Source organism: Podarcis gaigeae (assembly GCF_964106915.1).
Source record: "Podarcis gaigeae genome assembly, chromosome: 12".
Lineage (NCBI taxonomy): Eukaryota > Metazoa > Chordata > Lepidosauria > Squamata > Lacertidae > Podarcis > Podarcis gaigeae.
In genome coordinates this window covers 13,933,109-13,959,109 of record NC_139688.1, presented here as the reverse complement: position 1 = coordinate 13,959,109, position 26,001 = coordinate 13,933,109, and the positions used below count along the sequence as shown (strand labels likewise).

General features: G+C 41.0%; 1 protein-coding gene and 1 long non-coding RNA gene across 3 annotated transcripts in view; one reads left to right on the top strand and one right to left on the bottom strand.

Annotated features, from left to right (window-relative positions):
* PTPRN2 (protein tyrosine phosphatase receptor type N2) overlaps nucleotides 1–26,001 on the top strand; it is a 608,845-nt gene that overhangs the window by 534,146 nt on the left and 48,698 nt on the right. Inside the window, exons 15-16 of the mRNA XM_083704687.1 lie at nucleotides 20,221–20,368; nucleotides 22,241–22,314. Of these exons, the coding sequence (XP_083560813.1) occupies nucleotides 20,221–20,368; nucleotides 22,241–22,314 (222 nt within the window). The remainder of the gene's footprint in view (nucleotides 1–20,220; nucleotides 20,369–22,240; nucleotides 22,315–26,001) is intronic.
* LOC310828090 overlaps nucleotides 21,764–26,001 on the bottom strand; it is a 137,743-nt gene continuing 133,505 nt past the window's right edge. For both annotated transcript variants that reach the window (XR_014556641.1, XR_014556642.1), the window contains one exon: nucleotides 21,764–25,851. This is a non-coding gene — a long non-coding RNA (uncharacterized lncRNA). The remainder of the gene's footprint in view (nucleotides 25,852–26,001) is intronic.

The window sequence follows — 26,001 nt, the reverse complement described above, 5'->3', positions numbered from 1 at the left end:
GGGACATCAGAAAAGGATGCCAGATTGAGGTAGTATTGGACTTTTCCTTTTGAAGGACAAATACAACCTTTGCTTTGTTTCTATACAGTGTAACGTAAAAAACTCCCACTGCATTTAATAAACTTCTAAATTGAAAATACACATTTAAATGCATTGAAATAAATCAATGGAGCTACTGAACAATATAAAGTATCCTCCTTTAAAAAAAATAATAATCGCACACACATTGTTGTATTAGGTTACAATTTTTTAAAACCATTGAGTGCTCCAGCTAATAATGTATGTATTCAGTTCTGGTTTATTGTCACCCAAATTTGCTGAAAGAAAGAAAACTGCACAAAAGGAATCTGATAATGGAAGGCAGCCTGGTTGAATAAACTCCCTTTCTTTGCCGTATTCTCCTTATTAACTCTGTAATTAATTATACATAACTAAGGAAAGCTATGGAAATTGCATTTTGAGATGTATCATATCTGACTTCATTTCAGACTTCCATGCAATTTACTATTAATGAAGCAGGGAAGGAAGCCCCAAATCTATAATTATTACTTACCATTTGAATGACAAGCAAAAATTATTATCAGCATAGTTTCGAATGAAAGAGGATTAATGCCTAATGTTGGAATTGTTAAATCTATCTTATATTTTTTTATATATAAAAAAAGCCTTTTCACTAAAGCATTTTGCCCGTAAGAGTTTTCGAGAACATTGTTTGCAATGAAATTAACCCTCACCTGGGTTAACAAGGATTTTCTTAAGTTGGACAGATTGCAAATATTTTTTCAAATGAATGAATATTTTGTGGTGGCTGAAGCTGTTCATCTGGGCACTGCTACAGAGTTCCTTGCTCATATATCATGTATCTGAAATGTATATAAACACACACACAGGTATATGGAGTAGGGGAGCAACGCAGTATCAGAGCAAAGATGGCTGGCATTAAGGGTGTAACAACCAACATTTAAAGATCTATTTTATATTAGGGGCTTTAACATACTGACAGCGATTTTGTTCAATGTTTGTAGGGTCTAAAAGCGGAGATGAAATGCAATATTGTCACCAACCATCGCCATGTTAAAATGTCTGAATAATTAGCATTATACTTGGCAAGTGAGGCCTGTAATTGCAATGAGAATTTTAATTTGCGTAATTTATATATAAATAAGTGTGGTTACCAGCCAGGAATTTCAATGGGATGTTGTGCTGGGTTTTCATATTGCTGTTGGGCTAGGTTGGATAATATGTGACACGAAACCAGCAAGGTGGTAAAGGGGGATGCGCCTGCCCTTCTAACTGTAGAGAACTCGTTATCTTCAGTGTAAATATTTGCACTCTAGTTTAAAGTGAATGGAATTTACTTCCAATAAGATTTCAGCCTAAAGTGTGTAGAGCCGCTTTGGTGAGTTGAGCGCATGTCACTGAGCCCTTGCACTTCCTGTGTGAGGCTCCTCCCACTTGGAAGGGTTATTTATGGCTCCAAATGGAAGACACCACATGCTTCAATCTAGCCTATTGGCATGTATTCATATAAATGATAAATGTGTTCTATTTGAGGTTGAAAGCAATCTCTTGTGTTAGTGCTTCTCAAATTAGACCCACTGAAAATAATAGACATGACTAACTTAGGTCCATTAATTTCAGTGGGTCTGCTCTGATCGTAAGATCGCACAATTTTGACTACTGTGTACCACCTTCTAAAACAGGGATCAGCAAGCTTTTTCAGCAGGGGGCTGGTCCACTGTCCCCCAGACCTTGTGTGGGGCCAGACTATATTTGGGGGGGGGGGATGCAAGAGCACCACAAACCCCAGTGGCTGCTCACCTGTGTCTTGCGAGCGGTGGGACGATGAGCTGCGTGTGAACGGGCTCCAGAGAGGGGCTGCTTAAAATGGCGGCCGCTCAAGCAGGGCAGGGAGAAGCCAGGAGGAGGGAGGGAGGAGGAGGTGGCGCCGTGGGAGGGAGAGGGAAAGAACACACACGCTGGCAATCCATGTGGCGGTTCCCAGACCATCTGCAGGCCGGATCCAGAAGGCAATTGGGCCTGATCCAGCCCACGGGCCTTAGTTGGCCGACCCATGTTCTAAAAAGTGGATCTGCTAAATAATGTACCTGTTCTCTAACTGTTCCAGGTGGCTCAAATAAAATATAACTGATCAAAATACGCCCACAATTTTCTATTCATGTTGAGAAAGACATATATATTCCTGTGGAGAAAGGCTGGGCTGTGTTTACTGCATTGGCATCAGTAGGAAGATTTTAATCCAGGTAGCATCCAATTGCTAAAGCAGTAAGCATTTGATACATATTCCCATATTTTCTGAAACACCCATAAACATTTTTATTAAATATCGCTTTCAGTTTCCATTAGTCATTGAACAGATTTAGGCTTGGGTGCTGCTTCCTTTTGAGCATGAACAGAGCTGAGAAATATTGTCTCATTGAGTTGTGTTACCTCATCTCAGTTTTAAGGGCTCAAAAGACTGCGGATTATATCTGGAGACTGGCAAATCTGTCAGTTTTGGTTTCTGTCAGTTACTCAGTTTTACATTCAGTTCATCCCATTTCCACATTTGTTTGCAAACCTTAAAAAAAAGTTAGGATGAAAATTTATATACATTTTTGTGTGCATTTCTCCTAATATACCCTTTTTTGCACACACTGTTCCATAATATAATGCATTTTGTACATTATTTTCACTAACATACACATTTATGTCCACTTTCCCCGAATAATATACTTATATTGGTACATTTCTTTTTCTGTTGGAGAATTGCATCATAAAATCCAGAAAAGTGTGAATTTTGAAGGCTAGTTTGCATATTAGTTCTGAAAGTGTGAATTGGATAGGTGCACAAAATTGCAGACCGAACAAATTCCTCCCCTATTTGTATTCAGTGGCATTCCTTTGCTGACAGAAGGCTCTGAGGCTTCTGTCAGAGGAATTCATAAAAGAGGCAATTACTACATATTCATTTTCTCCCCTACAGTTCCCATCACCTACCCAAATCTGTTCCAGAGGGTTGGGAACCCATCATAATAGCATTAGAGGTTGGGCAAGAGGGTAAAGGGTGGACTTAAGAAAACAGCCTCCCTCCCCATTGGCTGATGGGGACCTCTGCTGGATCAAGAATAGTCTGTCAGTAGAAGCACAGCATTTGTCAGTGTCCTTGACCGAAAGCATCCTCTGCTTGCCTGCTGGAGAATGTTGGATTTTGTTATGGGATGAGGAAGAGTACTAATATCTGTAGGCCCTGTGAGTGTGTGTGTGTGTTATTGTTAGAAAGTAGTGTGGTGGTAACTGGGATGTGTGACCTGTTTTATTTTAGCAACGTGTGCTTGAGCTTAGACATGAGGCCCAAATTCAAACACCTGCACAGTCATGAAGTTTGCTGAATGACTTAGGACAAATCATAAGAGCACAAAGAGCTGTCTTATACCAAGTCAGACCATTGGTCCAGCTAGCTTAGCATTGTCTGTGGTGATTGGCTGTGGTTCTCCAGGGCTTCAGGCAGGAGTCTTTCCCAGCCCCAACTCCCAGGGATTGGACCTGGGGCCTTTTGTTTCCCCTAAGATAAGTTAAGAGTTAGATTTGTGGCTTCATCTTTGTTTATCATGCATACATTATGCATGTAGGTCTGTGTACACACAGAGTTTATCTGGATGATTAAACTAAGGCTTGTGTGCCAGTTGCAATCCTTTCTGATCAGAGAAAGATTTTCTATGCTTACCTGTTTTCTACCAACCTCCAGGATGGGCTTTTACATATACTGCTACTTGGAAACTGTGGTCAGGTTCAAAAAGCAGTAACGGGGACTGTTGGGGACACATCTCACAATTGCTTGAATATCTCCACTTGCTTCCAGTCCATTTCCAAGCACATTTAAAATAATAATAATAATATGCATTAATCCGCATGTTGGAGGTTTTCCTTTGGGTGCTGCCTTGAAAGGCTCCCCTTTGGGTTGTGGAGTGCAGAATGCTTGCAGAAGAAGGGGAGGATGCTGTTGTAGTGGAAATGAAACACATCATTGCTTCGCTACAATTGTCACATGTCCCTGCAACATTTAGTTTAGGCTTATCCAATACATTGTGTGCCAAGCTAACTCAGAAATCTCAGTGCAGAGTCTAGTGGCCTCAAGGAACACCTCTTTCTGGTATTAAAATTACTGTCCTAAACCTCATTCTTCGGTTTCAGACATTCATTTGCCAAAGCCTTTCTGTGAAGTGACTGGGGCAAGGGGGTGCTCCATCATGCCTGCTGTTTTTCTTTGTTTTATTTCGTGCTTGACATTTATTTTACACTTCCTCCCCCATCTGGCATCAAATTGGGGCTTCTGTTTTATTTGTTCAGTGCTTCTTTTGTTTGTTGTTATAGATTGGTGCATTGATTGTAAGTGTTGACCAACCCTGGAAGCTGGAAAATGTTGTCTGTGCATTTTGCGGAAATAAATAAATGGCCCCACTTAGCTCATCCCATAATACACATGGTACTTGAGCAGCTGAAGAGGTAGAAGAGGACAAGGTAATGTGTGAATTGAGATTGCTACTTGGAGCATATGACTCCTTTGCTACGACAGCTGCACATACTACCAGTCTGGGCACAATTCCAAGTGCTGGCTATGACCTAGGTCCAGGCTTCCTCATACGAACCTCTCTGGGTTTTGAGATCTTCAGGAAGATCCCTTCTGTCAGTCCCGCCACCCTCACAGGCATACTTGGTGGAGATGCAGAAGAGGGCCTTTTCAGTGGCTGCCCCCGACTTTGAAACTCCCAGCCTAGAGAAGTTAGGCTCTTTCCTTGTCCTTCTGCTGGCAGGTGAATACTTTTTTGTTCCAACAGGCTTTTGGAAACTTAACTGGTTTTATTGAAAGGTCTGGTGCCATGCTGTTTTTATTGCAATTAATGGTATGGGGTGAGCTCTCATTGCTTGGTCCTTGCTCCTGCCAACCTAGCAGTTCAAAAGCACGTCAAAGTGCAAGTAGATAAATAGGTACCACTCCGGCAGGAAGGTAAACGGCGTTTCCGTGCGCTGCTCTGGTTTGCCAGAAGCGGCTTAGTCATGCTGGCCACATGACCCGAAAGCTGTACGCCGGCTCCCTCGGCCAATAAAGCGAGATGAGTGCCGCAACCCCAGAATCGGTCACGACTGGACCCTTTACCTTTACTATTAATACATTTTACATATGTATGCGGTTTCACTTCTATTCCTATGGAGGAATTATATTTTACCTGGATACCAAACACTTGCAGCATAATTGTATGCATGTTTGTTCAGAGGTAAATCTGAATCGACATGTCTGCAATTTCTGTCTTGCCCTCAGAGTAAGTTATCATGCTTTGCATTCTTGCCTGTATACAGAAAGAGCCAAAACAAACTCTGTCTGTTATTTCCTAAGCCCATGGATTTCCACCAGTGTGCCGTGGCACCCTGGGGTGCCTTGAATGAGGGTCAGGGGTGCCGTGGGCAAGACTAGCCTCTGCCCCTCTTTCTTTCCCTCCATCCTCTGATGCCTTCTCACATCTCTGTCTCCCCAAGGATTGCACAGCTGTTTATTGCAGCAGCCCTGGCTCTAAGGTCTGCAGGTGAATGGTGCTTCTGGGAGGAGCCTCTCTTTGGGGTGGTAGGGGGCAGCTCAGAGACCAGGGACGACAGCAGCAGTTCCCCAAAGGACTCCCAAGGAAAGAGGAGAAGAGGCTGAGGGAACACTCCACAAGGGAGGGTGTTTGAAAAAGGGTGAGAGGCTGCTAGCTCTGCAAGCAGGGGGTTACATAACTGGGCTCCTGAGCCCTACAAGGATGCTGCAGAAAGACTGTACAGTGGTACCTCGGGTTACAGACGCTTCAGGTTACAGACTCCACTAACCCAGAAATAGTACCTCGGGTTAAGAACTTTGCTTCAGGATAAGAACAGAAATCACACAGCAGCAGCGCAGCAGCAGAGGAAGGCCCCATTAGCTAAAGTGGTACCTAAGGTTAAGAACAGTTTCAGGTTAAGAACGGACCTCCAGAACGAAATAAGTTCTGAACCCGAGGTACCACTGTAGTTGGTTAAGGGAGCCGTGGACTGAAAAGGTTGAAAACCTCTGTCCTAAGCTGATATGAATTTGTGGTGCAAAAGTGCTTGCAGTAAACGATCATCTTTCATTGCATGCCGGGATATCTGAATTGTTATAGCAACCAGTTAATACGCATGCTTGTCCAAGAAATATATGGATTTCAAAATGGGCAACTTGATTTAAATCAATCTACGCTGATTGGGCTCTAATCCTTAACTACGATGTCCCTGTGTAAATGGAGCATGAGGATTGTTTAAATGAAATTACTCCATTCTTCTTCAGCAGCAATCTTGACATAATGAGATTCCAGTACCAGTGATTACTCAAGGATGATGTAAATTTTGCTTTTATTTTATTTATTTTTTTGGGGTTTTTTATTGGTTCCTTTGATCCACAAACAAGGGAAAATAACCTCTCTCTTTTTGTTCTGAGAGGTGATTTCTGTGTCTGTATGTGTGGTTTTCATTGTCAGATGAAAGGCTGTGCAAAAGTGAAAAGAGTTAGGTATTATCCCCCTTTGACAAATGTCCCCTCTCTTTTGTTGAAGGTTTATTTCAGACAAAGTAATTGCAGGGATAAAACTTCATTGCATAACTTGGATTATTTTTAAGGTCTAAGAGACATCAGGAATAATAAATTAGGAGCCCTTTTGTGCAAATCTCAGACATGTTCTTGGTGTACCGTGCTCACCAATAATAGCTATTAATCTCTAAATCAGGATTATAAATTGCTTACCTACTTAACAGTATCTACATAGTGTAAGAAAGAGCTTTTACACTATTTCATTTTTAAGTATGTAGTTTTGCCGCTGCTCTCTCTTACGCCCCCTTTAAAAATATGTATACCTGATGCCGTTCTCTTTGAACTGTTAACAATGGTAAGAATAAAATGTAATTTTCAGGTGTTCCAAAGGGAAGTGGGTGAAACAAAGCCCTGCATCTCAGTCCCTACCAGGTTGTATCCAGTAATTTCGTTTGGATTTCACTTGAGCACCTTTGGCAGCTGCAAAGTGTAAGAAAGGAGATTAGCAAGTGTTTGTCTGACACACACTGATCCCAGCACCTGCTGATTGGATTGAAATAATCCTTTTACATGTTGCAAAACTCTATTATTGGAGCATTACGAAAAGCAGAGCCAGCAACGGCCACTGCATAACATGTATATTAATTTAAGTAAATAGAACATAGGTTGCCATTTAGTGTAAACATTTCATTGTGTCATTTAGTTTGGAATGTAGCATAGGTACAAAAAAAAAATGTGATTCCTAGGAGGAGCCAAGGATTCTTTTTTAAAAAAAGAAAAAGAAAGGGTTACACAGCAATATAGTGCTTTATATAATTCTGATTCAATTAATATGCAATGTGTCTTCATTTAATTTTGGATAATTAATATGCTTTCCAAATTGTACTCCTTATTTGAAAGTGTCTAATACTTAAGGAGAATGAGTTTTGTGTGTGTTTACTGTGGTTAAAAAAATAATCCTTCATCAAGTAGTGCTTTAATAAGGCTTAACAGACTTTGAAGAGAGCTTTTCATTGTTGCTGCCAGTGTCCCAATATGTTTTTTTTGTGGTACTCTGGAATATCGACTAGCATACCCCACCGTGGTATTGTATTGGCTGGTCCAGAAAATTTCGAGACTGAATCTTAAAAGTGGTCAAATGCTGTTGTTGGCATCTGACTATCTCAAGTTACAGGGAACCAGGCAGAGGGCCTTTTCGGTAGTGGCACCCTCCCTGTGGAACGCCCTCCCACCAGATGTCAAAGAGAACAACAACTACCAGACTTTTTGAAGACATCTGAAGGCAGCCCAGTTTAGTGAAGCTTTTAATGTTTGATGTATTACAGTATTTTAATATTTTGTTGGAAGCAGCCCAGAGTGGCTGGGGAAGCACAGCCAGATGGGCGGGGTATAAATAATAAATGACTATTATTGGAGTGCAAGCCTGGGCAGTGTGCATGGAGGTCCTGTACAACAAGACCCCCCCCCCTCAGCCTCGCTGATGTGGTCCAAAGGAAAGCAGAGCGATACGTTTGGCACCAGCTTGGCTGCAGGAGTTGCCAGAGGTGACTTACAAGATACCATCCAACCATCTCCACTCCAGTGTTTACTCAGTAGCCTTTTCTTCTCCCAAAGATATCCCTTAGGGTTTAGATCAGAGTTTTCCTTCTCCTAGGTGGGCTCCCTTCCCAGGTTGGCAAGCCCCGCCTGCCCCTCACATCCCTCAACAGCACAGGCAGAAACCACCTTGACCATTGGACCCATTATTGGTCTCGTCTGCTCAATCCGCCAGAGCCTGTCTTCTCATGCAAAGGAAGTCCGTAATTCACTAAGCCATTGGCTACCCTCACCTGGTTTAGCCAGCCATCCAAAGCCATTTCCAGGGTGCGTCCACTGTCACATGCTGAAAGCCACAGGTGAGAGCTGAGTGCAGAGTCGGGGACCAAAGGTGGACAAACTACCCCAGAAGGACCCCACCAGAGGGACCTCTATCACCCCATACAGTAATGCAGTGCACTATCAAAAAGAAGAAGATATCAACACATTGGATTATATCATACAGGCATTATTTCTCCAGATAGGGAGGAGGAAACCAGCCATCAGTATCTGGCGCTTTTCAGAGAGCAGATAATGTGCTGTCGTACAAAACATTTTCCTCTGTGACCTCGCTGGAAACAGTTTTTAGTGCTTTTAAGGTATTCTGTAGAGGGGTCAGGAAATCTCATAGGAAAGGCATGAATTGCAGAAAGAGGGAGGGTTGTATTCTGTTTGCATGAAATGCATACATTATATGGTGAAAGGCAACTGACACTTTATGACAAAAGTGTTAATTTACTGAATTTGCCTCTGGGGGATGAGTTCATCCGTGAGATGCAGAAGATGAGCTAATGGGTCTCAGTTTTAATTCTGTTTAATAGTGGGTTTTTTCAACCCAACTCCTGCTCTGAGACGCATCAGGCCCAATAAAAATTGCTGCCCCCTCCCATCTTAATTGTTTAGAAAGCAGAAGTATTGCATAGCAGCAATGGGGAGTTGACTTTTGCATCACCTAAGGAGTCTATCGTGTAATAAGTACATTTGTCTTAGCAATTGCTACAAGCTCTGTATGACCTATTATAGCTTCATATGATCTCAGCAACATCAGTACCTAAGTTCACCTATCTCAGAATTGGAGGCAGTAGATCTTTTCTTGTATCATGGGTGGAGGGGGAGGAATAGAAAGTTCAGCAACTGACAAGTGCATTGAGCAGCTTGGCTCACTTCTTAGAAGCCTGTTTTCAGTGAAAGCCGCATATAAAAGCCATTCATATTTGCAATTCCAGCATGTAATTTGTTGACTAGGCCCACTAGTTGCAATACTAATAACATGGAACAATTTAAGGTGGTAACCTGCTTCAATGGAGATTACTCTCTCGCAGTTATTCAAGTGGGTACATGGCAGCTAAAAATATTCATTTCTAATGTGTCTTGTTCCCCACAGTTTTTTTCAGTGCTTCGTGTGTTACGTTTCAGATGTGATGAAATGTGGATTTGGTTTCTCCTTTGACTCTTTGGTTTGTTTTGCTAAAGAAAAAAGCAGTTATTTCTTCCAGTCACTACTACAGGCAGATGGAAGTTGAGGGGCTTCCAAGAGAAAATGTTCTTTCCAAAGCAGAAGCCTCTAGATTTGTTTAAAGCTGCAGTGTATCACTTAATGCGGCAAAGGTCTCTCCTTTGCAGCTGTAAACAAAACCAGGGCTGTTCTGCATGTCACAGCAAGCCATGGTTTAAAACAAATGATAGCTTGATGTGAACCAGCAGCATGCTGAGCAACACAGCCTTGCCAAACTGTAGACAAAACAAGGAAGGGGTAGTCTTTGTTATGATGTACGAACCTGGACTTGTGCTTTGTCTCCAAACAAAAACCTCAAGTGGTAACCAAAGTTTGTTCTTGGCTTACCAGATATGGTTTGTTTTCCTCAACCCAAAACCATGAGCCCAGGTCCAGATGACAGGTCCAACCAGACTCAGGCTTGTTTTGCCCCATGGAGCAGACACTTCTCATTCAGATTAAACCCTAGTGCTTTTAAAAGAACAATGAGAATGGTCTAGTGGAACGTGTGAAATGATCCCATGATAGGATTCCTTCTTTCCAGGAGTGCATATATGCCACGCAAATGAGCCTCCATGTCTTCCCCACCCCATCCTCCTATCCTGATTGCTGCTAAAGAGGAGCCTGCTCCCAGCTGGCTTCAGAGATGGACTCTTTAGAGAGCAACATTATGAAGCAGATCAAGGAGGGTCCCATATAGTGAAGTTGGCTCTTTTCCAGGATGGAGCCAGTTAACAGGGTTGTCTACTTGCGACTTACGTGGGTGGCCCGTTCTAGCTGTGTGTGTAATTACAGCTATTGCATAAGGTTTAGAAAAACCTGCCCTGAGCCATGGTTAGCTGTGCTGACCAATCTCTGAATAAGGTTTGGCTCAACTTGAGATGTCTTCAGATGTGCCAGTTCTTTAAAAGCACAACCACCATTAAGAATTAATAGGTCGTGGTTTCGTCATTGGACCAGCACTCCCTCAAAACCTCCTTTCAGTTGGCAAAAAATTATTAATGAATTCATATATATATATATATATATATATATATATATATATATGATGCTAATATCTGTATTTTATGCCAAATATGTACATACACAGCATAAACACATGAGATGTGCTGCATTAACCTAAGTGTTACCTAGTTTCATACAACTTTGCTACAACAATGTTTGTCTATAAATCAAGACTTAAGATTTCTAGTGCATCCTTACCTTAATTGTAATTTTCCATTTGGGGGTGATCTGGCTGTCTGAATTATAAATCAAGCGAGTTCTAAGCAAATTGGGGAGAAATGGTTTTCCATGACTTAGAGGATGTTCACAAGATGTGGATGTGGTTTTGGTACGGACTTGGTGAGAGTTTTATATTCATGTCTTACTTTATTATGATTGATTGTAGAGTTCATAGAAAATTTATGTAGTTCATGCTAGGCCAAGGGGTGGGGGTATGCATTTAGTTATTATTTCAGACATCTGCTCCAACAGTCTGTCCAGGACTAAACAATAGAAAGGTAAAGGTAAAGGTATCCCTTCCCGTACGGGCCAGTCTTGACAGACTCTAGGGTTGTGCGCTCATCTCACTCTAGAGGCCGGGAGCCAGCGCTGTCTGCAGACATTTCCGGGTCACGTAGCCAGCGTGACGAAGCTGCTCTAGCGAACCGGCACCAGAGCAGCACACGGAAACGCCATGACACTGTGACAGTCCAGCTCTAGTATAAGCATACATACTCCAAACTGTGAGCATGTTCCTGAAGCTACATAGCAGAAGGTGTGATGTAGTAATTAGCATATTGGCCAGGATCCAGGGATACCTGGATTTAAATCTACACTTGGCTATGAAGCTCAGTGACCAGTCACCATCTCTTAGCTTTGCTACAGAGTTCATGTGAAGATAAAACAGACTGGGGGGAACCTTGGCTTCCTTGGGAGAAGGGTAGCATAAAAACAGCATAAATAAAATGTCAGGTAAATTTAACTGCAGCAAGACACTGTACAAGAGTACAACTGGAAAAGCTCTGTCTTCCAGTGTTCATAGGAAAGACTATGTTCCTTCCAAGTACACTGAGCTTAAGTTTTGCAAGCTAAATGCCAGCATCTTGGGTAGCTCCTCAAAGCCAGCTAATGCAAGCAGAAGAGAACTGGTGTGGTAGGCACCTACATACCTGCAAAAGTTGTGGTGCTGTACAGTTGGCACTAGCAAACCTAGACAGCATCTTAAAAAGCAGAGACATCACCTTGCCAACAAAGGTCCGTATAGTTAAAGCCATGGTTTTCCCAGTAGTGATGTATGGAAGTGAGAGCTGGACCATAAAGAAGGCTGATCGCCGAAGAATTGATGCTTTTGAATTATGGTGCTGGAGGAGACTCTTGAAAGTCTCATGGACTGCAAGAAGATCAAACCTCTCAATTCTTAAGGAAATCAGCCCTGAGTGCTCACTGGAAGGACAGATCCTGAAGCTGAGGCTCCAATACTTTGGCCACCTCATGAGAAGAGAAGACTCCCTGGAAAAGAGCCTGATGTTGGGAAAGATGGAGGGCACAAGGAGAAGGGGATGACAGAGGACGAGATGGTTGGACAGTGTTCTCAAAGCTACCAGCATGAGTTTGACCAAACTGCGGGAGGCAGTGGAAGATAGGAGTGCCTGGCGTGCTCTGGTCCATGGGGTCACGAAGAGTCGGACACGACTAAACGACTAAACAACAACAAGTACAGTTTTCAAGTACAGTCTCATGCAAGGTGCATTGCAGCTCTGCTGAAGGGGTCAAACAGCATGGGCAACATAGGAAATTCCCTTACACTTAATCATACACTTGCTCCTGACTGGTAGCAGCTGTCCAGGGTTTTACCTGGAGATGCTAGGGATTAAACCCAGTGTTGGAAAATGCCCTGGGGTAGCCTGCAAACCCCCGGAACTCCAAGCGTCCTCCGATGTGCGCAGCACTGGAAAAGGCATCTCCTTTCTTCTCCAGGGCACCCAACGACATATATCAGCTTGATATATGCACACTAATCTTCTGGCTTACAGCAAGAAGCTTGAGGCATTGTAGAGTGAAGCTACTATTTATTACCACACTATGTACAGACAAAGGCATAATGGCATCTGTTCTCTCCAGCTCTCAGAGAACAACCAAAGTGAAAGTACGTTACAAAGTACATACAGTGGAAGAGAGATAAGGCTGTCTTCCATTCCCACAGTCTTCTCAGACACGTCCCAGACAGGCATGCGATTTATAACAATCTCACCTGCAGCATCGGACTGCATGAAAAACTAACACCCGGGACGTGTTCTGTGCAAAGCATATTCTCTGCCACCGAGCCTAGCAGCTCATCATTTCTCCAACATCTTAACCTTAAATATTACAGTATTGGAGGGTGAAGAGTTCTACATCCGCCAACTTAATGTGAAGTGGTGGAAACTGGTGTTTGAGCAAAAACTGGCACCTAGGTATTATTCTAGAATCAAGTTTTATAAGAACGTTAGACAAGCCCTGGTGGAGCCGACCAGTGGCCTATGTAGTCTAGCATTCTGCTCTCACAGTGGTAAGCCAAAATCATAAACAAAAGCAGTTTCCTTCTCATGATCCCATACTGCTGGCATTTAGAGACGTACTGCCTCCGATACTGCAGGCCTCAAATACAGATCAAGCCCACATTATACAAATCTTTAACATTAATTACCGGTATGTTTCTGTTCCTATTAGCGGGGCTTTAAGCTACAGTTGACCTAACAATAGCACATCTCTTCCTTGAATGGGTGTACTATTCACATTTAAAGTACATATTTTGGTACCAAGGACAGCTCCCCTCTTAACAGGAGGAAGCTGCTTTCTTTGGCTAAGACAAGAGCTTCCCCAGCTATGGAAGTATCTGTATAGTATTGGGAATATAGTAAGAAGTACACCAAACAAGAAATTTATCATGAGTGTGGGGGTTTGGCAGTGCAGTAGGTGGTTTTGCACAGCAGTTATGCCTCCTGTTCTGGTCCTCCTTACAACCATTTGGAAATGAAAAATAGGGTCTGAAGATGCCAGACTTGCTAAATCTGCTGGCCTGTCACTTCTGTTTGGAAATATTTTTAGGATCTTCATCTAAGGGCAAGAGGTGCCTTAGCAGCTTTGCTATGCCCCGGTTTCAACAATATGCAAGTAAATTGAGACAAATTTCTTCTAAACGTCATAATGGGAATTGAAGTTTGATTTGTTTCAAGAGCTTTGCAGAATAGCAGGGGCTACAGAAGTTGCAGTTTCTCACTGAGGAATACCCTAAAAGCAGGTATCTTGGGGGATTATTACCTTGCTTATTAAAATAGGGAAGCTTTAATAATGGTAGCCACCATTTTGCGAGATGCTCTGTGGAAAAGCTTTTGTATTGATATCAATACAAATGAACCTGGAAACACAGATTGTGGCATCATAGGTCTGCTGAGTTTACCAATGCCAAGGTTTCCCAGAAGACAAGTTTTTGTCTACCGAATCTAGTTTAGGGGTTACCTATGCCAGACAGGCTTATCACATGAAAAATGTGAGTAAACCTTACCACTTGGATAAGGACCCCACATAGGAGAATTTAGGCCAGGAAGAAAAATACAGTGTAGTTGAAACAGCTGGCCAAGCAACCATGTAGTTGTGGTAAGATGGTTGCCTGTATTCATCTTGCTAAGGTTGCAGACACAGCCAGGTTCTCGCAGAGGTGTCATCATGTCTTCTTAAAATGATTTCAGGTAAAAAATATGGATAAAGTTCAGTATTCCATAACTGTGGAAGAGTTGTAGCTCTGTGGCTGAACACATGCCGTGTGTAACAAGTTCAATCCCACATACTGCCTGGTAGGGCTGATCAAGGCCCTCATGTGAAACCCTGCAGAGCCTCTGAGTGCAAACTCTCTACTGTCTTAGATGGACCAATGATCTGACTCGGTAAAAGGCAGCTTTCTGTGTCCCGAAGCACCGTATTTTTCTACAGACATTTTGGACTTAGAAGGATTTAATAATGCTTTTGGGTGGCATGCATATCTGTGGTACGACAAGGTTAAAGTACATAAAGCATTTAAAAACCATATTGTCAGGAAAGCATTGTTTAATGTTTGGATAAGATACAAAGACTTATTGGAAAATAAAACCCCAAGGTGGTTGTCACCAATGGAAGCGAAAGCTTTTAAAAGACTCCATATGGAGTCCAAATGGCCAAAATATTGGGAAATTTTGGAGCAAGAGGGCGACAAACTGAAATTGCAGAGTTTTGAGAAACTAAAAAACAAAGTGCGAGATTGGCTTCATTATTATCAGATAATGGAGGCTTATAAATTGGACAAGAAAATTGGATTCCAGGTGGAAAAATTGAAATTAGAAACAGAATTGTTAGAACCCAAAACCAAGATTTTGTCAAAGATGTATAATTTGCTGCTGAAATGGAATACTCAGGATGAGATGGTGAAGTCTGTTATGATTAAATGGGCACAGGATGTTGGACATAACATTATGTTTGCTGACTGGGAACATAATGTTTGAAATTTACGGCATGTAATGCCTTGAGAGAGAATATTATGAAAATGATTTACAGGTGGTACATGACCCCATTCAAGCTTGCAAAAATTTATCACTTGCCTGATAATAAATGTTGGAAATGTAAAGAAACTGAAGGTACATTCTTCCACCTTTGGTGGACGTGCCCAAGGATTAAGGTTTTCTGGGAAATGATTTATAATGAACTGAAAAAGGTATTTAAATATACCTTCCTTAAGAAACCAGAGGCCTTTCTTCTGGGCATGGTCGGCCAATTGGTGTCAAAGAAGGATAGAACTTTTTTAATGTATGCGACAACAGCAGGAAGAATACTCATCGCAAAATATTGGAAGACACAAGATCTACCCACTCTGGAAGAATGGCAGATGAAGATGATCGACTATATGGGACTGGCAGAAATGACCGGCATAATCCGAGACCAGGGGAAAGAGGCGGCGGAAGAAGACTGGAAAAAGTTTAAAGACTATTTGCAGAAATATTGTAAAATTAAGGAATGTTAGAATGATGTTGGAGAGAAATTAAGTGGTTTTCAGCTGTAATGTTTAAGAGATATGGAATATAAGGTTTTGAAATAATTAAAAGAATTAGTGGAGGATTTGCTGAACAAATAATTTGAATTGGAATATAAGAAAGGGAGGTGTGAGGAGGTCGGGAAAATAAGTTAAAAGAAAATAAGTGAATGGAAACTTTATGTGTTTTTAAATTGTTTTTATTTCTGTATTTTTGTTGTTTTTTTTTCTTATTGTTTTTTCTTTGAAAACTTTAATAAATATTTCTTAAAAAAAACAAAAACAAAAAATGAAGTACTGTATTTTTCGCCCCATAGGGTGCACCGGCCCATAGGGCGCACCTAGTTTTTTGGGGGGGAATAAAGGGGGGGGGAATTATTTTCCCCCCAGGCGCGGGATGCTCGGCTTTGCGCCCCGGGTTTCAGGATGCAGGCTGCTATCCGCAAGCCTAGGGAGCCTGGTGGGAACTCCTGCGGGCTCCCCAGGCTTACGGATAGGTTCCTGAAGCCTGGAGAGAGAGGGGGGTCGGTGCGCACCGACCCCTCTCGCTCTTCAAGCTTCAGCGAAAGCCTGCTTTCGCCCCATAGGACGCACACACATTTCCCCTTCATTTTTGGAGGGGGGAAAGTGCGTCCTATAGGGCGAAAAATATGGTAGCTGTTTTGCATGCCCGAAATGATCCACAGAGTTGCCATACTCAAGGGCTGCTTTGTTTCTGCAGTAGTTGCACAGGGAGGAGAATTTTCAGCAGGTGGAACTTTGGCTACCATTGCAGTACTAAGCTGGTTTCAAAGGCAGATCCAGGTGTTTTCACAAAGCTCCATTTGTAGTTTTGCAGGGTTCTGTAGTTATGAAGGCTTACTCGGCCACTGAAAATCAGATGAAGTTTGAGCTTCGAAGATATAGCTTTCCCCCTGCCCCCAATCCCTGAAAGGATTGTTGTGTAATCTTTGGAAATCTATTTTATGAGGTGTCTCTTTTATGTGTGCCAAATGCCTTTTAATCTAATGGGATAATCCTTTCACATCAAAATAATACAGTACCACAGAACCTTGGAAAGACCAAAGACATAGGTGGCACTGTGGTTTTCAAGTACCAGCATATTTTCTCACTGCCTCCATCAAAACAAATCTTATAATCCAAAATATCTCAGTGGCAATAAATGTGTACTCCTCTCACAGTTTTCCCACTTCTGCAAATGCCTCTATTTTTAGCTTGACTGCCCTTGGCAGATACGATTTCCATAAACCAGCTTGCAAATGTGCATGAATGTTTTGCAGAAAATTAGACTATACTTCAGGCGGCATTTTCACACAAACAAATGCATGTTTTGATTTGCAAGGAAGATTAGCATTGATACTGTTCACTGTACAGTTAGAAGGATGGCATCACAATTTTACTAAACTGGTAGAAAGGAAAGGAAAAAACCTAATGTATTCATTATCACCTCCATTTCTGGGAGAATGAAGGAGCGACTTCATAGGCTGCAATCTTGGCGTTTTTATTTGTAAGTTGCCCTGGGCTCCTTTGGAAGGAAGACTGGGGTAGAAATTTAATAATAAATAAGTTCAAGTGAAATAAGTGGACCTTTTTAGTAAAAATGTGTTAGTCAATGGAATGTCAATGGAAGCATAGAAATTGCTAAGTTGAGCCAAACCAATGGTCTACTAACAGTCTTAGTGAAAAGTTCAGGGTATGTTGGAAATATGCACCTCCTGTTATTTTGGCTATCATGGCTAATAGATTGCTACAGAGAGATACCCCATGGATTTCACAGCATCTGTTGTGATTTGTGTTCATGGGCTTATTATGCATAACACAAAGTAGTAATACAGTGGTACCTTGGTTCTCAAACTTAATCCGTTCTGGAAGTCTGTTCCAAAACCAAGGCATTTTTTCCCATAGAAAATAATGCAAAATGGATTAATCCGTTCCAGACTTTGAAAAACAATCCCTAAAACAGCAATTTAACATGAATTTTACCATCTAACGAGACTATTGATCCATAAAATGAAAGCGATAAACAATGTACTGCAGTCACACAATCCATCGATCAGTAGCTGAACTGGGTTCCACACAGTCACAAAAACAAAACAAAAAAGCCGCAAAAACAAAACCACAAAATAAATAGCAAAAACATACAGAGCTCAGCGTAACACTCAAAATGGATGTGTGTCACTCACATTGGAAGCGTGACACTCAAAACAGAGCATGTTTGGCTTCCAAAAAAACTTCGCAAATCGGAACACTTATTTCCGGGTTTGCAGTGTTTGGGTTCCAAGTTGTTTGAGTACCAAGGTGTTTGAGAACCCAGGTATCACTGTAGTTATATTGGCTGCTTATCAGATTTAATGGATGACTCTTCTTCATAAGTATCAAGTCTTGCATATCCTTTCTGTGCCTGCTCCAGTTCTTCAGTGTCCTTTCTGAAGATGCAGCTAGGCTGGAATTATTTATATTTATGAAATTCTTCTGAAGTTTGAAGTATTTTATTCTTTTTAATAATTAATCAGGATATGCAGGAAGAAGATACAAATAAATTTGTAGTGGGGTGACATGATCTCAAAGTCAAAAAAGTGGTGTGTCCCCTCCCCCCTGCCTATTGCCAAACTGCCAGGAATTAATTAGTTTGATGTAGCATTGTGTGGTCAGAAATTGCATGAGGACTTGTTGAATTGTGTGCAAAGTCTTAAGATGCACACACAAAATTAATATCCTGGGATAATATTTATCATGAAAAAGGCCAATAAATGTCATACTTTTGGGACCCTTAATGACTACTGTAAACAAAACAAGAAATGTGACAAGTTCTGTTATCTTTTGCACCTCAAAAAAACAGAAAACCTTTTTTCATTAACAATATAAGCCTACAGTTTGTCATGCTGGATTTTTTTAAAAAAAATATGCATTTAACAACTATCTCCTACCTTTCTTTTATAATATATATTATTTATTTTTGTTAATTTGAATTCTCTGAATCTACCCCCTACCCTTTGTTAATATATAAGTGAATTAAACAAGAGTATGCATGCATCACAGTCTTGGTAATACTTATCTGGAAACTTTGAAAGGACTATTGAAAATTACAGAAGAATTTGATTTGAATTGGAGTCTGTCTGGTTTAGGAGAAGAGTAAGCATATTATATAAAAGTGCATTGTGTTGCTCCAAGCTAGGACCAGCCTGTTCTTCACATGGAGATCTTCCCTTCAGTTAGTTTTGCTTTGTCTTGCCATTCTTGTGCTACGTCCTTGTTTTATTGCCTCCTACCCTGACGCTGTTAATTATCAGTCCTCCCCCGGCCACCCCCCAGTGATGACATTTTAAAAAATATATATGCAGGTTAAATGCAAAGAACACATTTAACACCATGACTAATTTGGCCCTTGGACTTTCTCCAGATTTACATTTGCTCTGATTTAGCACTAAAGAGCAAGTTTTCTGGGGGTGGGGGAGCAGCAGGACAGAAGTAAAAACCTCTGACTCATGCCTAGACAGCAGAAAACCGCATGGATCAATGCTTTCTAGGCATGAGACAAGAGGATGTGTACACAGACGTTGAGGAAACCAGAGAATAAAATCAACTCTGTTCCTGTTTTCTTCACTTTGACTCTAATGTCAGAAGTCCAGCTACATGGGTCTTGTGGCTCAGGTGGAACTCATGAATTGCAGCACGTGGCTGAACAGCAGATTAGCTTGATTCTTACTTCACAGCCCCGCCCTGCCCTATTTTGGCTCAGCAGTATCATAACCTGCTTTTGCAGGGATCCAGCAGCTTTTGAAACTTCTTTCAGCTTTAAAACTAGTTTTCTATGCTGTTTTGAGAAACTTGGGTTCCATAAGGGTTTGACCGATAAAGCCTTAAACGGCTCAGGACTGCCTCTCTCCGTATAAACCGACCTGGGCTTTTCTTCATGTGACAACACGCGAATGGGCCTTTTCTTTAGTGGCTCCCTGTTTGTGTCAGGGCACCTTCATTATATATATTTTAGGCACCAGGCGAAAACATTCCTCTTCAACCAGGCCTTTGGCTATTCTTCAACCTTGTGGGAGGTGGTTGGTTACTGTTTTGTTGTTTATGCTTATTTCTGTTTTTATCTTGTGAACCACCCTGAGTTCTGTTGATGAAGGGCAGTTTATAAGTCAAATAAATAAATAAATGATAGATAGATAGATGATAGATGATAGATAGATAGATGATAGATAGATAGATAGATAGATAGATAGATAGATAGATATAGATATAGATAGATAAGAAGCAAGCCCCTGGGCAGACAGCCGTAGTCAAGCAGTTCTTGAATTTGAGCCAAAGTGTTTTAGTCAGGCATAGGCAAACTCGGACCTCCAGATGTTTGGGACTACAATTCCCATGATCCCTGACCACTGGTCCTGTTAGCTAGGGATGATGGGAGTTGTAGTCCCAAACATCTTGAGGGCCGGAGTTTGCCTATGCCTGGTTTTAGTCCTCTCTAGTCCATTCAGTTGCTAACTGGAATAGCAGAGTGTTGAGTGTATAAATAATACTACCTCTGATGATATTTTCTCATTTCAGTCCTATATGGAAGACCACTTGAAGAACAAGAATCGCCTGGAGAAAGAATGGGAAGCACTTTGTGCTTATCAGGCTGAGCCCAATGCAGCTACCATTGCACATAAGGAAGAAAACGCCCAGAAGAACCGCTCGCAAGATGTGGTAGCGTGTATGTACAGTTTAAGCTGGATTCATTACTTAATTGCTTTCCCCTTTGCCTGTTGCTGCAATTAGAGGAGGAAATGTGTCGAAAGAACTGTTATCAGCCACTCTGTGCAAGGAACAGTTAATATTCCTGTGGCCCACCTTGTTGTCTTGCTGTGTGCTTCAGACTTCTCATGGTGGATGCTTCTGCTGCTGCTTCCAAAATATGCTTTGCACTACTTCCCAGCATGTTGGGCAAAAAAATTCCAGGCATTTCAGTGGGTTGGACTAGATGACCCTCGCGGTCCCTTCTATGATAACAGCAAGTGCCGTTTTGCGTAAATGACATTTCATTTCGACAGCCTCATGGTGCGGTTTTCACGCATGGCTTTTGGACACAAATACCTTTATCCAAAAGTACACGATGCTCTTGGCTTGTATTAGAACTGTTAGACCCAGTCAAGTGTATAAGCACCTGTTGGTTTTGATAGATGAGCTTACAAGGCAGCTGCTCTCCGTGTTGGGCCTAGGATGGAAAGTGAAGCCGAGAGTAGCCATGGCATATATGTGTTTTAAAAGTTTTTTGTGCTCTTCATGCGCAGCCAAAAGCAGCACATTCCTATTCCATGTACCGTATTTTTTGCCCTATAGGACGCACTTTTTCCCCTCCAAAAATGAAGGGGGAATGTGTGTGCGTCCTATGGGGCTGGGGCGAATGCAGGCTTTCGCTGAAGCCTGGAGAGCGAGAGGGGTCGGTGCGCACCGACCCCTCTCGCTCTCCAGGCTTCGTGGACCTCTCCGCAAGCAGCGGGAGCGCTCCCGCTGCTTGCGGAGAGTTGCCTGCATGCCGAAGCCTGCGCGCGCTGAGCTCAGCACGTCCAGGCTTCGTGGACCTCTCCGCAAGTAGCGGGAGCCAGTGCTGGGCTCCCACGGCTTGCAGAGAGCTGCCTGTTTGGGGGCTGGGGTCAGGGGAAGCTCGGGCCTCCCCTGCCCCAGCCCCGCGCCTGGGGGAAAAATAATTTCCCCCCCTTTATTCCCCCCCCCAAAAAACTAGGTGCACCTTATGGGATGGTGCATCCTATAGGGCGAAAAATATGGTACTTGCTTATTCTGGTACCTGTATTAAACATTCTGTATTGTATATCAGACTGAATACACGTGGCTGTATGGCTGTACCATGAGATCGACACTATTTATTAAATTTCATCAGCTACCCTACATATGAACTTGGGGTGGAAATCCCTTTAATATAAACCTGTTATTATTGGCAACAGTCTTTAAGCACTGTTGTGTTCATACAGAGAAGGAACACGAAAAGGTTTGGCATCACTAATGCCCTTGCTAGGGGCTACTGAACCTGAAGCACAGTCTATATTAAACACTGTTGTGTGTTTTTAAGTGAACTTGTTAGACACCAAACCATTTTACTGATTTATCTGTGGCGAGGTTTATACAATGCTTCATAATAATAATAATAAACTGCTAAGCTGTTTACATAAAATGATATAAAATAGTCATTTGAAAATACTGATAAAATCAAACATTAAAAACATGTTGTGTTAAAATGTATCAGTAGTTCTTTTTTCAAAAAAATATATGATAGACTTGTGTAAATAAAAACATTTTATTTCTTTAGCAGGCGCTGAAAACAATACAGCGAAGGCACCTGCTTAATAGCAATTATTCTTCAGCATAGCAAGTTCCATTTCAAGAACAATTTTTATATGGTTCTTAACCATTTAAATCAGTCTTTTGGAAATGTCTATATTTAGAAGCAAGTATGCAAAAAAAAAAAGGCTGAATAGTAGTGGTCTGTTCAGAAATGCAATTTGAAAGATCTCTTTTAACATAAATATGAATGAATACTAATTTAACTTTTTTTATTTAAAAAAATCAGATGATCATTGCAGGATATGTTTGAAAGCTGAAAACAGTCACGACAACTCAGACTACATCAACGCAAGTCCTATTGTAAGTATAAAACAAACAAAAATACTACTTTGCCTTTTTGAAACTAAAATGGAAGAAAAAGGTTGATTGTGATGCAAGTTATAATAGCAATATATTGAGTCCACATGGTGACATCCCTCCAATATTTCCCTTCCTGTGAGTTTCTGACCAGCAGTTTGCCTGCTTCTGATAGCAGCTATATACAATGGGTGTTCTCTCAACAGTTGTATTAATCATTTGGCTAAGAATGCTACAGTGTGAGAGTTTAGATAAATGGGGAGTTTCTGGGTGGGAGAGTAAATACTTGCCCAGCTTCCTGCAATAGGTTTCAGTAAAACTCCTTATATCTTGGGATTGTTCTTTCTGTTCATTATCATTCCCATAGTTGTGGGATGAATTGCTTTTCCCCATTGACAAAATATTGTTGGTAAGGTACAGCGTATGCCCTCTGAAACAGCATCTATCTTGAGGAAAGACATTGGGATCACCTTAAAGCCAAGTAGCCATTTTGTATTTATTGTACGGCAAAATTGTGTGCCCTGATAATTTAGACTGGCAAAATTTGTGACATTGCAGGAAGTGAACTGAAGCAGAATCAGAACTTTGTTTTGTTCTCCTTTCAGAGTTCACAAAGGGTAACTGAAATCTAGTTCCATTTCTCACATCTCAGTCCAAATTCTTCCAGTCATTACAGCTTCACACAAATCAAACTGTGTTTGGCCAAAATAGATGTTTCAATGTGGCTTCACTGTGTGTCACACAAGCTGTCTCACAGTCCTTGGTAGTTTCAAAGAGCAAAGTATGCTATAGGGTAACATCAGAATATTTTAGAATTCTGCTTCATTCTTGCTTGATGTGTCTTTATTGACAGGAACAAATAGCTTTTTAATGCCATGATTGCCTGGTAATTTTACTGGTTCCATATTTAAAATGTGTTAACTAATTTCATGATATTGAAGGTAATGTTATTTTGTAAGTGCAACATTAGTAGTAAGCTTCAAGTCCTCAGCGGAGAACTTGCTCCTGTTAACTTTCATACTGATGGGCTAAAAACATCTCTTGTTTGTTTTGAGAACCTAACCCTAGTCTAGCCAAGAACGGATAGGAAAGGCTAATGAAACGTAACAGATGTGTGGAGACCTGAAATAACAGTGGTTTGATCTTCTTCACCAACTACAAATAATCTTTTTAAATTCAAAATAAATAAATAAAGTGGTTCAAAATTTAATAGCTGCCAGCAATTACCCTGCCAATAAAATGGCATATTTGATGCATCTGTGCCACGAAGCCTTTGGATGTGAGGTGAGAATTGCCCTGTATTCCAAACGGAAAATTAATAACGCTAGAGCTATAAACTATGAATTGGACTAGAAAGTTTTTTTTATTTCCACTCGCCTCCCTTCGGCATGTGAGGGGCTTGATGAAGCCGGAGTGTAATATAAAGCAATTACATTCAGGCCTTGGAAAGGGAGGCTTCCAGGGGTGTGTGTATAGTTGTGTGTTTCCAGCTCCAGGGTCAGTGGTCCAGCCTCCAGCTGGGGCTCACTCAACCTTGGCTTGAGTCTAAATGAGTAAAGCAATGCATGCTGAGGGAGCCCTTCTTTGCACCAGACAATGCGTTGGCCACCTGCCCACATGTTTCTTTCTCGAAACTGCTTAGCAGCCCCCCTCCCTGCCCCCACTTTCCCATCCCTCCCAATACGTTGTGAAAACCCAGGGGTTTTTTGTGTGTGGTTTTTTTTACACTTAATGCGCTCAAAAAGCAACAAGGACAGAAATCTGCAAAGAGATCTGATGAAATATCTTGTTGATCGTTGTTGTTTTTAATTACTATTCCAATGCGAGGATGCTTAGAGATTCCTTGGAATAAAACTGAGCTGGAAGTCCTCTTTCCTGTTCTCTGAAATAACATAAAATACCGAGGTAATAACTCTGCTGCCAGCGGTTGAATGAAAAGCTTGCAATTACAGCACAAGGAGACCCTGACTGTGCAGAATAAAACTATGATAATTACATCTGTCATATTTGTACTTTGTCCTCATTAAATTCCAGGGAAACCATCCAGTAGTAAATAATGTGCAATCTTTGTTTTTAAATCAGAGGTCATGAAAAGTAAATGGGAATTCTGTTTTTCCCTCTTAGGGTGTTGGAAAGGGGGGGGGAGCCCATCAACTACATTAACAAAAACAAAATAGCACCTACCTTTCAGCTTGCTTATTACTGAAGCCACCAGACTGAGGAATGTGATTAACATGACAGTTTGCTCAAACACAGCATACAAATTTTTTATCAGTGAGAATAGATTATGAAATTTGTAATGACATTCAAAACCATATTTATTTCATTCCATTATCTTTTTCATTTTTTAAATAGGGTTTTTTAGAAAGAAAGAAAGAAAGAAAGAAAGAAAGAAAGAAAGAAAGAAAGAAAGGCATGTGCCAGTCATAATAATTATATGTTCTAATATACTATTAATATATTAGTCATAATTTTATCATCTCCTGTGTCATTTTTATTTTTAACAGAGGAAAGAGGTGATTCAGTAGTATTATACCTGCTGAAAGTCATGTGTGTGGTGGTTTTAAATATATTGCAGTGTGGAAACAAAACTGCCTCCGAGCTTGCCTGTAGTTTTAAAGAAAATTAATTTCATAGAGCTTTTGGTTTTATGTGTTGGTTTTATGCACATTAAGTTTAACCATGCATTTAAAATAAGTATGCAGGAAGTCAGGATAAATTGAACAGCCAACACACATGCAGAAATGAACTTAGCTGGTTCTTAGCCACAAATATTACATTGCTCAAAGCCAAAGAACTAAATAAAAGAATTCTGAATTGTATGTCGTGTCGCCACAATAACTGGGAAAATACAGATCTAAATTGGCATGGAGCTAGTTCAGTTTAAGTGGAGTCACACAGAACAGATACATTGTTTGAATAAGATTTTATCACAATAAATAATGGCATAATATCAAATATTTTCTTATTATTCCCTTGGTAAGCGGTGGAACATTGTTTTTATTCATATCTAGATTTTTTTTTAGTGCAGAAGCATATGCATGAAGTTTGGTAAAACAGAAGGATAAAATAACACTGTCTCTAAATATAAAAAAATTGAATCTTTTACACATTAGCATTTTTAGCATTTACTTGGGGGCAGCATAAATATGCAAAAAGAATTGACATACATATTTTAAAAATTCAGATAGAATTGATTATAGCAATGTATTTGTATTCAGTGTGGTGTTCTCTAGTTTAGGAATTGTCAATCAATTTTAATTTGGGGACAGGCAGGGAGAGCGCTTAGATGACTTGGAATTAAAACATCTTAGGTTTAGAGGTGGTTTGATCTGATCCCCTGCAGGAGTTCTCTTCTGATAAGTTGGAATGAGGCAGATGGTTCTTTTGGGTGTCTTTCGATTATTCCTTCTTCCTCGTATGATACCAGAATCAGAGCTGTTAATTTTGCTTTGGTTCAAGTGATCCTTAGTCACATGTATTATCATGGAAACTCTGGATATGTGGTAGACTAGCTCTCTTCCTGGCTTGCTGGAGCAGCTGTGAAAAATGATAATTTTGTGAGAAGCAGAATATATGTAATTATACATTTTTTTAAAAAATAGTCAGACTCTACCAACTATATCTGTGTAAGTTTTTGTTTTTTTAAATATAATCTAAACTTCCTAAACCTTTGCAGATCAAAAAACG